At 36.4% G+C, this 13587-nt stretch overlaps 1 protein-coding gene and 1 long non-coding RNA gene across 9 annotated transcripts in view; one reads left to right on the plus strand and one right to left on the minus strand.

The window, feature by feature from the left end:
• Positions 1-512: 512 nt before the first annotated feature.
• The window catches only part of ktub (Tub domain-containing protein ktub), a 506836-nt gene continuing 493761 nt past the window's right edge, over positions 513-13587 (minus strand). For 4 of the 8 annotated variants that reach the window (XM_067096900.1, XM_067096899.1, XM_067096893.1 and 1 more), the window contains 6 exons: positions 12635-12828; positions 10921-11118; positions 10294-10527; positions 9458-9575; positions 4127-4279; positions 513-1061 (listed from right to left, as the gene is read on the minus strand). In XM_067096900.1, coding sequence (XP_066953001.1) covers positions 928-1061; positions 4127-4279; positions 9458-9575; positions 10294-10527; positions 10921-11118; positions 12635-12828 — 1031 coding nt within the window. In that variant the 3' untranslated portion in view covers positions 513-927. Of the gene's footprint in view, positions 1062-4126; positions 4280-9457; positions 9576-10293; positions 10528-10920; positions 11122-12634; positions 12829-13587 lie in introns of all 8 variants that reach the window. The other 4 variants (XM_067096897.1, XM_067096892.1, XM_067096898.1 and 1 more) reach the window with 1 other exon arrangement.
• Positions 936-5940, plus strand: LOC136834361 (uncharacterized). The gene is made up of 3 exons (XR_010851760.1): positions 936-1068; positions 1307-2588; positions 5820-5940. It is a non-coding gene; the product is annotated as an uncharacterized lncRNA (long non-coding RNA).

Raw genomic sequence — 13587 nt, forward strand, 5'->3', positions numbered from 1 at the left:
TACAGAGTAATGATTGTGATAGCACATTCTGTAGGAATTTTCCCTCCCTGTTTCTGCAGTCATTGCCCATGCATTCATTAATAAGTAATTCATATCTGAGGTACAGATTTTATAATGGTCAATTTATTTCAAATGACTATCATGAAGAATTATGACCTTGTCCTTAGTAAATAAACAGAATAAGATGGTATATGTATTCATGTATTATGTTACTGTAAAATTATTTCAATACCAAGAAGTTAATTTACATTTTATAATCTGAGATCCTGACTTAAGTACTGCAACTTCTAATGGCGGGTACAAAAGTCCCCTTTTCATAGGTTCAACGTCAAACTTTTAGAAGATCACTGTACACTACTGTATTAGCTATGAGCACATTCATACATGTATTCTCTATGGTACTGCTCTAAATTTGTACATCCATACCTCAATTTAAAGATCATGATTAAGTGTGAACCTTATCACTTTTAGCAAGCACAGGGCTATTGTCTTAGAAAGGAAAAATTAAACCCTTTATATAGTACTTATATACTTCTGAAGCTTACCAGTGTTATTTGATAGGTGCTAGTTAGTATGTCACTCATATATATAATATATATATGTACACAGAGGTAACAAATGGTGATTTTAAGAATATCAACTCCAATTTAATTGTGTGACGTTTCTTAAAATTTATGATTTACATAAATACAACAATTTGTTGTGAAACCAACAATACCTAGTGGCAAAGTACAAGCATCGCATTCCACCTTAGCTTAGGAAATGTGAATAATTGAACAAGGCATTAGGCAGCATGGCACAAACACTGACGTAGACACTTTACAATGTATCGTTTATGCCTTAAATGTACCATAACAGACCTCAGTCGCAATACACCATTTCACTCGCATCATTTGAAAGATATTTTCTAAATTTGAACTAAATATATTATTCACAGGCTAGTTTGGAATCAAATGAAGAGAGTGCAATACCAAAGGCTTGAAGTGCACACATAGGGTATCGGTAGTCCATTGTAAACACGTCTTCTGCCACTCTCCCAAACTGCATGATGATGTAATCAACTGAAAAGTAAATAAAAAATATTTTATGATGTTTGGCATATTCTTAACATGTTGTTCAGCATAAATTTATTTTGAGTTTATGTATGTTATAATATTTCTTTTGAAATGGTGTACTTGACACTATTTTATGGTGTACCATGTCAAAAGAAATATTTTGGACTATAAACTATACAAATTTTAAAAAATTTACTGTATACAAAAGCCAAAGAAATAAGTATGCTTTAAAAAAAACATTTGTTTTACAGGTACAGACCACTGCCATGTTGGAGACAATTGACAAAAATGACAAGTGGTGTATATCCTGATCTTCATTTCTGATAAAATTTTGTTCTTGAATTGATGACTATCCTGTGTTGGCTGAAAACTTGACAAAGGTCAGCCCTGAAGCCCTAGATTGCAGATGAGGACGACAAATTCCTACTTATCTAAAGGAAGATCGAAAAGTCTGCTGACAAAGGAATATAGGGAGCAAAGGCTTTGAATGGAGAAGTATGCCACTTTCCTTTGCAAAGCTTAGTAGTAGATGTCTCCTATATGAGGTTGTGATAGCAGCTGCTGTGATCCCTGAAAAATCTTGGATGTAGGACTCCAGGGAAATATGAAACAAGTGGAGGAAGAGATACTTCAGTAGAAGAGAACTTGAGGGTTGTCGACGACTGATGTTGGGAAGTGAGGAACCTGAGGGACACTGACAGGAGAACAAATAATGATCAAGCAATTTGTGCTGAGGGCAGGCTTAGAAGACTGGGTTCATGCAGAGGATGAACTGCTCATGTTGAAAATCAGAGCTCTAGAGGCATAGTGGAGGGAAGTTTTCACCCCAGTTTCCTAACCAAGACTTCAAAGGCAGAAGAAGGGACCCAAAAGGTTGGACTTAAGCAGAACTCCAATATATATGCTGGAGAGGTCCTATAATGCTACATCCTAATTTTTCAAACGAAAGCCAGTTTATATACACTGTCTGATGAATGTGAAGGATGAAGCCCTGCCAGGGAGAAGATCAAACAACAATTCCTGGTGACATCCTCCATTGACAGGATCTTTTCAGACGAGCACATGGCAGCACTGATGACCCATTCCAGCCAAGTTTAAAAGGACCAAGCCTTCTGTGCAGAACTTCTCAAATTAACTCATTCTATAGGAGGCTATGAAACAGAACCCAACAAATACAGGCTTGGACATCCTTTGTGATGATTTCTGCAGCAAAGGGAGTGCAGCATTTGTAAAGAATAACCCTGGATCCTGTACAACTTCTGAAGGTTTTAATCACACACAAATGCTTCCCAAAGGGACTGTGATGGGCAGTCAGTGTTAAAAATCCTGCACACCCAGTCAAGCACTTCAGGAAGAAGGTATCATTTTGGAGAGAATGAAGATCTTCTGCAGCTTCTTTGTTAGAATCTAAAACTTTCACCACACGGTACTTTGATGAATCAAGCCTGGCTGTCATGGAAGAGGTGTGCAGAATGCTGAAGTACTAGGGAGGTATTTTAAAACCAGAAGCACCAATCAGAGGAGTCCTGAGAGGTACTGTAATAATTGTTTAATAATAATGTTATTACTACTTGTGGCTTGGTATGTCAATTGTCCTGACTTACATTTGGAGGCTACCATTCATTTTAGGACAATTAACTCAGACTAGTCTATACATAACAATTCATTCCTGGCCATAGGCTAATACAAGTGTCACACACTGGCCTAGGTTAATAAACCCAGGCCTACTCTCAGCTTGAACTGGTATGTGACGTCGCAGACAGATGAATCTTCATTTCTGGTTGGGGTTGAGGGAAAGGCTGACTCCCGCGGTTTGTTTAATGTTTCTTAGTAGGAGGATACATAGTGTAAATAACTTATTCCTGGTGGATTCCTTCCATAACTGTTAGAATCAAACTGGTACTTGTGCAGGTACCCTATACTGGTTCTTACACAGGTTCCCTGTAATACGACAAGTTCATTTAGGACAACAATCTTGTGCCAGACAGCATGCAGTCCATAGCCTAGGCTATACTGTACTCATGCCTAACTTAACTGTTGTATTACACAGTTAGCCTGGTTTACATGCATAACAGGTGGAACTTAACTCAAGAACTGACATATTCGTAAAGTTATGGAAGAATATTGCACATCTTAGCCTATGGCTGGTGGCATTGCAACCACATGCAAGCTCATCATGGTGCAACTTATGTAACATTACCATAACTCTTGGTAATTTGTTGTTACATCAAGGTGAAAATACAAAAGAACACTATTAAGTGTTATGACAACTTGTACATTATAAACTACGATAAGTGCATACCTTTTACAAGGGAGAAATGTGGCATTTCAAATAAAAATAAGGAGAGGTACATCCCTTTCCCCTCTCAAGTTGTTGTACACGTCTTGAACAGTGCAATTTTAGCTTACGCAACTACGCACTTGGTTACACTTACGCACGCACACTCGATCATAGACGATCTCAATTTTAAGTGGTTAATTTAACGTCTTGATAAGATGAAAATCAATTCGTTTTTCCAGTCCACCAATTATGAAGGGTATTGTCATTAATTCAAAAGAAGGATTTCCACCATTACACATACAAGGGCCACTAGATACTCATCTGGGGTAATCAAGGCTGAGTGGCTATCTGTAGAGGGTAATATTATTTATGCTTGTGGTGAAACAGTGGTGAATTAATGCTGGATGACATAATTGTCAAGAGCAAATCAATCTCTGCATCACTCTCAAGACTGATCCCTCATCAAGGAACCAGTTTTGAACAATCACATTCAAAAGACAAGTCCCCTAAAACCTCCTGTTAACAGGAAAAACTCCTATGATAACAGAAGCCACAACTATGAGAACAAGAACATTCAGAATTGGCAACTGCAGAGAATTAAGTGGAAATGACATGGATCTTGCTACTAGTCTCTCAGCTGCAGGCTCTTGAGACAAGGACTAGTCTGTCCTTAAAGGCTTAAATATCCCGTGATAAATGGCAACTAAAGTACACATACTGTTAATGATGTAACTATAATCAAAGTTGTATATCAGATGATTCCTGAAAATAAACACATAAATAAGCTTACCATCACTTTCATGAACAATTTGAAAGTTTTTGACAGAGGCTTGGGTTACACGGCCATGGAAATTGAGAACATAACTTTGTGTGTCGTCATTCCAGACAGGTGTCTTATTCCCCAGTTCAATTAACTGATCCATGTTCTTGCTCTTCCATCGATCTGAAAAGGGAAAAAATTATCAGTTTAGGTTAGGAGTCATTTTATAGCATCAGCACTTGAAATATGACTGACAGCTATCTACACAATTTATTTTTCATTTTAAGTGGAATTTTTATAATAAAAATTTGGGATTTTTCATAATAAAAATTTAACAAAATTTAATACTTTTTTGCTCTGTATTTGCTGTTATTGTTATTGTTATTCACTTCAGGGTGTGACATCCCTGCCTACACAAGTTAGGGTAGAAGAGACTCTCTAGCCTTGGCAGGCAACTCTTTTAGGAGGACACTCCGAAATCAAACCATTGGGTAGATGGGACTCTTTAGACTTGGTAGGCAACCCTTCTAAGAGAAGGATACTCTGAATACAAACCTTGTTCTCCAACCTTGGACTGTGCCATTGGCCATTGTACCATGGCCTTACATGGTCCTGTTTTTTTCAGTGTTTTGTAGGACAGGCTGATGAGAAAGCAAAAGTTGCTTGGTGGATTATCAGGAAAGTGCCTTCATCTTTACCTAATCTTTTCCTTCAGAGTGTTTTATTTCTAAATCCATCCTGACTGTCCTCCCCCAGTTGTTGTGGCAAAGCTAGAAGATTTGTTTTGCCTTACAAGGTGTGCCAGGCCCACCTTGAATGATGTATGGTGACGTTTATTTATGCTCTCAACAGAATTTTTGTAAATAATGTAAATATTGTTATTGTTGATGGTATTGTTTGTTAGCTTTGACAATGATTTTATGTTAATAATTTTAATTCTTTCGGGAGACAGAGTTGAACCCTGGGCCTGTTACTCATTACAGTAAGAAAATTGCAAAGTATTTTACTCAAATATTTGGGGCTTATGGTCAAATTTTCTTGATCTCCAGAGTTGTGCCCGTAACTATGATTTGATGTTTTTATCTGAGACACTTGTAAGTAGTAACAAGTCAAAGGTTGAGTTTTTAAACCCAGGGTTTGATGGCCCTGATTTATTGTTGTAACATCCCACATGCGCAAGGTGATGGCTGTATACACCAAGTCTGGACGACCTATTTATCGTCAGAAAAATTTGGAGTTTAGTTACCATGAAGTTCTTGTTTTAAAATTTTCAGGAAGTTCTACATTGTTTACCGCAATCCAAATATATCGACGATTCTATATATGACTATTTTTTGGAAATGATTAGTATGGCTCAGTCACAGGATTCAAAAGCTGCATTCGTTATTTGTGGAGGCTGTAATGTAAAGCAATCTTTATTCTCCCTTTGCTCTCCAAAGTTGCTGAAACATTTATTTTTAAGTCACTATTTAAGTATGTGGAATCTAAAGAATCTTTTACTAATAGTCAATATACATCAGGAAGCAGTTAGGTACCTACGATACTCTTTTAGACTTGACGTGCCATTTGCAAGGGAAACTTGATAAGGGCTTTGAGTGCATAGTAAGTCAAATAGATTTTAGTTGTGCTTCCAATTTTGTAAATCACAAGGCACATATTTATAAACTTCAGAATCTTGGAGTGGGTGGCTATGTTTTAGTATTACTTCAAGATTTCTTTACAGGTACTGTAGGCAGGAGCGAGTTGCTGTGGATGGGATCTTTAGTGAGCCAAGACCTATTTTGTCTGGAGTTCCATAGGGCAGTGTTCTTGGTCCACTGTTTACTTTTAGTGTACACAAGTGATATGGTTGTTGGCCTGGAAAACAAGATTGTTCAGTATGCCGATGATCCAACACTTGTGGGTGTGGTAAAGTCTCCACATATGAGAAATGAAGCTGCCCTCAGCCTCAATCAGGACATGGACCAGATCATGGAATGGTGTAGTTGGTGAGGTATGAAGCCTAGCTCCAGTAAAACGAAAACACTATTGATTAGCAGACCTCGTACAGATTTCCCATCCCATCCTCCCCTTCAGGTGGATGAAACTTTGCTGATTGAGTCTGAAGCTTTAACTATTCTAGGTGTAACTTTTGACTCACTTCTAACTTTTGAGAAACATCTAATGAAAGTTTCTGCAAATGCCACACGGAAGTTAGGTATTGTTCGTAAAGCCTCATACTGTATATTTATACAGTGATAAAATCAATGCAATTGTTTTAGGTCATTTTTACTTCCTTTACTGGAATACTGTTCTTTGGTGTGGATGCTGCTTCTGCCAAAGATTTATCTCTTTTAGATAGAGTGGTTCGTGGTGGTAAGTTTGTTTCCTAAAAGTAGCAGTTATGACTTAGGCCATCGATGGATGGTCTCATTTTGTCACTTTTTCATAAGTTGTATTTCAGCAGAGGTCTTTCACATTCACAATTGATCCCTGATCCCCCCTTATCTGCCGAGAGCAACCAGATTCATTGAACAGCACCGGTATGCAGTAAATGTGCCTCGCTGTTGAACTTCTCAGTTCCACAGTTCCAGAGGTCCTTCATTCCTCACACTGTTGGACTGTGGAAAAGTCTCTCAGAGTATGTCATGCAGCTGGAACTTCAGAAGATGTGAAAATGCATCACACCCCTAATACTATTCTTCTTGCATTTTAATCCATTTTTAGCTAGTTATCTATTTTTTTTTAAATATGTTGGATCTTTCTTTCTGTATTTCCCTTTACTTCCTCTTACTTCTTCCTAATGAATACCATATTCTTCGGAAGCTTGAATTTCAAGTCAATGGTCCCCGTGTGCTTGTTCCATATGAATAGGTTTCATCTGCTGAATAATAATAATAGTAATAATAATAATAGTAATAATAATAATAGTAAATAATAATAAATAATAATAATAATAAATATTATAAAGAAGCCGCATCTTGGTCTGTGAGACCCATATGTCCAGGACAAGTTAGTGTTCTAGTCCAGTAAACCACCACAACTGAATTTAATTGAAATATAAAATTTAGGCCAAAATTTAGTCCAAATGCTGGGACACATGAAGTCTTTCATAGCTGAAAGGGAAATTGAGAGTCAAGGTGGTTTTAAACATACAGTATAACAGGAAGAAAACCTCACAGTTGCACTATGAAACAATTGTTAGTAGAGGCTGGGCAGTAAGATGGAAGAAAGTTATGAAAAGTGTTACAGTAAAAGGAATAAAAGGGGTTGCTGCTAGGGGCTGAAGGGATGCTGTAAAGAACCTTCAGTAATGCCTATAGTGCATCCATGTGGTGCACTGATGGCACTACCCCCCTATGAAGTACCACCATAATAATCTTCCCACTCTTCCTAGAAGTTATGGCAAGTTTTAAGCACCTTGTGTTCCTTGTTTTATTGCCCAGGAAAACTTGTACTTTCTCAATGTTTTCTCCAAGAGGTTTTTGTTTACATGTACAGCTAAGTGAATCAAAAACTTAATTTACATAATTTTGTAGTCAATAATACCATACAAATTGTAATACTGTACACTAATTGTATTAATAATTCTGTAATGTATAACTTCTTACGAAATATACAATAATATATTTAAGCAAATCAAAACTGATTTGCAGAATTTTGTAATAGATAACACCAAATAAATTAACATATTCAAGAGTTCTTGAAAAGAAATGCATGCAAATAGATAATTCTTACATGCCCAGGTCTGGCAGACACTAGTTTCCCTAAGGTGCACACAGAATGTATGATTACATTAATATATTGTGTATGATTCTCTTAAAATAACTATGATGATAAACAATACTCCTCTATTTGGTATTCATCTTAAGAATTCAAAGCAAATATAGCAACAGTCTGTATGTATATACAGTAGGTAAGGTACAACACTGTATATAGGGTACTTGTAATTCCCTACATTTAAAAAGGCTGACAGATATTTAAAAAAAAAAAATTTTATGGTTTACACTAGTATTTAAAAAAAAAAATTTATGGTTTACACTAGTCTTTGCTTTTGTTCATACAGCACCTTTACTTGCTTTTACTTTATACTGTTTATGATGCTACTGATTGTGATTAAGATGTACTGTACTCTGTAAGTAACTGTTTTATAGCATCGTACATGCACGTATATTTTCTTGTATATTGTGAAAATTTCCTTGTATGGTATAAGAAAAATAATGTGCTCTCTGATTTTTCCTACAATGTGCCATTTTTGCATGAATTCTCTGTTGGCTGAGGTTTTTTTACATGCTTGTTGTACTATTCTCTGACTTATTGCTCCTCCTCTTCATCATATGCCAGATCATCTTAGTAAAATATCTCTTGGGAACTTCATCATTTGTAATATGATCTTCTAAACACACACTGGTGGTAAATCTCATCATTTTGTAGTTATACTCTTCTAAATTTTCTCTATTTGTAGCACTGTAAAATGTGACGATCACTCAGATGGTCAAGAGGGCTCCTTTGACCCAGATGACTACAGCTTGTATCAATCTACTACTTCAAGCCTGGCCTGAACCTGTAGAGTAAATTCCATCGTTCATTCCCCAGTTCTCTCCTAATTTCAGAACGGTAGGACATGTTCAAAAAGCAAATTTAACCAGGTACTTCTAACTGCAAAAGTTGGCTTAGTTGGTTGCAAAATCTGTCATAGCATCAACCATGTCTTCGAGTTAGTGAAAGACTAGTTACTTGTGAATCATAAACCAAACCAATACTTTTGAATCATAAACCAAATAAAATTGATGCAAAGTCCTGCTCCTTATGTTCTCTCTTGGCTCCTGTTACTAGCCTAGAAAATGTAAATTCATCCTTCCACTGACGAGTCTACAAATCACAATTCTCTTCACTGAATAGGGTTGTTAATGGCTTAACTGTACATTAGGGAGTTGTTACTAAGCCAGCAGGGTCTTTTTGCTGTTCATCCAAAAAAGCCTGGTAATACATGTGAGTAAATCTTGTATCAAGAAATCTTGAAAGGCTCAGCAAAGAACAGCAGAATGACTTGATTTCTATCAGTAATTTGGTTGATACAGTAATGCAATTGCTTGTCCCTTCCATACCACACATTCTAACAATTATTAAAATTTGTAATACCAAGATGAATGTCAACACTGGTCTTAATACTGGATGCCAGATAAATAATGACAAAGAAAATTGGGTTAAAGGTTCTTATTCACTGTTGGATTAAATGCCAGCATTTCATTTCACTATTTAAAAACTAAGATGGCATAACAGCTAAAACTGAGAATGACCTGAAGTTGTGATACATGCTGTACTTTTAAAATTACTAACATTTCTTTTTACTCTACAATAAACTGAAGTAAAATTTCTTACCTAAAAGACTGTCATGTTCTACACTTGGTCGGAATTCTACTCTTTGGTGGTCAGCTGTCATTCCTGGTAATATTACAGTCATCTTCCTTGGACCTTTGAAGCCTAATACATTTGTTTCCTGAAAATAGATGGATTTTGTTATCAATCTTCCTCACCAAAAAATAAATTGCAACTATGATGGTGTTACAACCAGACTCATTAATAAATTTCAGTACTTGCACTTATTTTATGTTTTTAAAATTTCTTTGTAAGTACCAAAAAGTTCTTTGACCCAACAGCATTCTCTACAGCCTTTCAAACATACTAAACATACATCAAAAGTTTGTGACCAAGCAGCATTATCTCTTTCATGTCAATTTTCATAGCCTTCTGAGCAAAGTATATTCCTGTAATCAAATTTTCTTATGCCATTAAGTTTTGCATTATTGTGGATATAATTCATAAATGACTATTAGTGAAATCTCTATTTTAAAACTTGGCAGCGCAATAAACAAAATCCAGTCTAGTTCTCATAGCACTGGTATCCATCATTATATCTTGATTCAAATAATTCAACAGGAATCCTATTGTGTAACAAGGTAGCTTTTATTTCTACAGCAAATAAGAAAAAGTTACTGACACATTACTTAATGTATAATCATGTCAGACATAAAACTTGCTTACTGCAAGTATGGAAAATATCATGAATTAATTGTAAGATCTGAATCAGAAATGGGCAGTTACTTCTGAATTACATTTTGTAAAATTAATCAGAATTCTTGAAATTTACAATAAAATAAATAAATGTTACACAGAATTTTGTTTTAATACTACAGTATAAGATAATTATTACTTACATAAACTACAGCAGCTAGTTCTTGCCTAGAACCTGGTTTTTCTGTTGTTGTAGAAGAAGTCAATTTCTTTTTACCTTCTCCTCCATCGTATATCGTAAATTGTGTTCCTAACAAATTTGATCTTAGCTTCCCACAAAAAGATTCACCTCCTCTTGACAAGTCTGTTGGATCTGCTGAGATAAGATAATTGGAGGTGGCAGACTTCTTTCGTTTCCGACCAGCCAAGAGAAAGACCTGGAACAAAGATAAAGTCATTTTGTAGTCCTGCTAATGGGAAGATGTTATTAGCTAAAAGCAATGTGCTGTATCTACGTACAATGGTTTTAGTGTTGTAAAAGCATACAAATATCACAAGGGACACAAAAAGCACACAAATCTTTCTCAGTCAACCAATCTACATTTATACTGCTGAATGTGCATCACTGGTTTATGTCGAGCAGTATCCCATAGGCCAGTAGTCTGTACATTTGGGTTCTGCAGACCTAAGATGCATTCTAACAGAGTTAATGTATACTACTGAGAGGGTTGAAAAATGGTACTGTCGAGTATAACGCAGCAATCGGAATTTTTTTGTGTGTTGAAATTTAGTTAATATGGTTTCTGATAATGAAAGGATCAAAACATTACCTTTTTTCCATCATCTCTTTCCATGTGTAGAAAGTAAGTAGGAAAGAGTCCCCTGTCCATGCCTTTCCTGTCTCTGGATATACGGCACTTAATAAGAGAACCCTCTGGTGCAGGTTGTAGTACAAATCTTTCAATTTCTGGCCCATCATCCAAGGTTCCTGCTAAAGATGAAGGTGCTTCTCCAGACCCTACAGATTCCTGCTGGAAAGAATCTCATTAAAAGTACAGTTCACTGACCTATTTGCTGCAGGTGCATTTTATTTTCTTCAGAAAAGTACATGGGAATTGTTGGAAACTTTCATAATCTTCCATGAGTGCATGGGACATCAGCTCTCCAACCGTTTCATTATTAAAAAAAATAAGAATAAAGCAAGTGTCTAAAATCCTGTTTTTCAACAGTACAGTGTCCTCAGTGATTCATAGGGTGTACTGGTTTGAAATGAACATAAATCTGAATAATATTTAGACCTACATATAACAAGAACCTGATTGACTGAATATTTTCAGATTTTCAGTTTCAAAGGGTGTAGCATGGTGGCTCAGACTGATTAAAACAGGAGCAATATGAAAATACAAAATTCATTTTTCTATATGGGACTCTGGGAAAGGGTAGAAATTTCGGTAAATTTTTAGAAAGAGGAACCAGCCCAAAATGACATGAAAATATGTTTTTCTAGGTGATTTTGATGTGTTTTTGCACGAATATCACCTTCATTTTCCTCGAAATTAACGGTTTTAGACTTTACTCGAGCACCTACAGTTTCCGGGCCCACTCGACCGCCGACCGAAATCGGCGGAAGAACACCAAAACCAACATGTCGTCCTGTTTATGTGTGCTGTCAGTAAGGCGTGGCAGAACAGCGCTTTGCGCCTTATCCGCATATTTAAAGATTCTTGGCAAGCACAACATTTTCTGGCAAGAGGTAATGTTGCTGCGCGCGCTAGCCACAGGGGTTACAGTAAGGCCGTGTTCTTCCGCCGATTTCGGTCGGCGGTCGAGTGGGCCCGGAAACTGTAGGTGCTGAGAAAGTCTAAAACCGTTAATTTCCGAGGAAAATGAAGGTGATATTCGTGCAGAACACATCAAAATCACCTGGAAAAACATATTTTCATGTCATTTTGGGCTGGTTCCTCTTTCTAAAATAATACCGAAATTTCTGCTTCTCAAGCAACATGTTATAAATTTATCACTTATCATTTTCATGTTTCATATTATTCAGTACATTTCAACATACCCACAAGTTTCTGTATGCTCTGAATGGTCTAAAAATTTTATTAATGCTTAATAAAATTACGAGTATCTAACACTAAATTATTACTATTTATTTTGATGCATGTTTATATGTATACACTATCATCATACAATATATCAAAGGCAACTAAAAAGTAGTTATACTCCTTTTCCAAAAATTACTTTAATTCATGTGGATAAATGTCACTTCATTCCAAAAAGCTATACGTATTAGCATATATTTACTGCTTTCGTATGGAACATATTTAATAAAGATAAACAAAAGGGAGTTTTGAATATCAAGAAAGTATCACATGCCATATTCAACGGGCATTACATGTGTCCCAAACCCAGGATCTTTAATATTCATAAATGTATGATTATACTTTCCTATGCCTCTATCAAAATTTTATTCACACACTAGGATAAGGCACAAGTCACAAGATTTCCAATAATGCTGAATGCATGTAATGGGGGACTTACTGCACTGTTGGGTCTGAGATTCTGTTGATCTTGAGTGATTGAAAATGCTTGTGCGTGTGGCAAGACTAGTGCATGGGAGGGGTCATCTGGAGATGCAGGTGAGGAGCAGGGAATGATGGGTGTTGATTCTTGGTCTTCAGTGTCAGCGTCAACGTAGCCTGTCAGCTGAAGGCCAGCGAGCTTTCGCTCAGTTTCTGAAAAAAAAAAAAAAATTATCAATTAGGCTACAGATGAGTCAGAAATTTTAAAATAACCAGCTGATACACATACACACATCCCATACATACGCAATACCTATCTCTTCCTAAACTTTCTCCTTATATAACAGCGGTTAGTGGTTTTACTTGAATACTGCTACCCTGAGATGCTAATACCTCGAACAATAACTGTTCCTTTAGGCTAATAATAGTAAAGCACAGGAACTCTTTTACTGAGGCCACTGGCATTCACATCACTGTTCTTATAGATGCAATGAAGTGCTGTGACAAGATTCTTGCTATTTTGAGAGGTAGATTTCGTGACATTTTGTTTGATATTGTAGCATGCTTGTATAAAATGACAGAGCAGGACACACTATGACAGAAGAAATTATTGCAGAGTTACAGGTGCTTGTTTGATTGTATTCATCAGTACAGTTGTCACAATACTCATGGACCCAGAACCTCATGGTTTTCATGTAATGGGGGCCAAAATTTGCTCTTTCACCGCTACCACCTTTCCTTGCCTCCTATACCGTCATCACTAATTTAAGTACTTTTTCAAATATTACTGTGCCTTCCATGTGTCCAACCCACATGCAGAAATCCGGTATAAAATATCAAAATATCAATATGCACCATAAGCAAGTGGATAAAGTCTTCCAGCACTGATCTTGTGGCTGGGAAGGTCTAAACTTTACCAATTTCAGAGATGTGATACAGATCATTCGTCCCTCTGCACGAATTTTACGCCAA

The sequence above is a fragment of the Macrobrachium rosenbergii genome, chromosome 53 (genome assembly GCF_040412425.1).
Source record: "Macrobrachium rosenbergii isolate ZJJX-2024 chromosome 53, ASM4041242v1, whole genome shotgun sequence".
NCBI lineage: Eukaryota > Metazoa > Arthropoda > Malacostraca > Decapoda > Palaemonidae > Macrobrachium > Macrobrachium rosenbergii.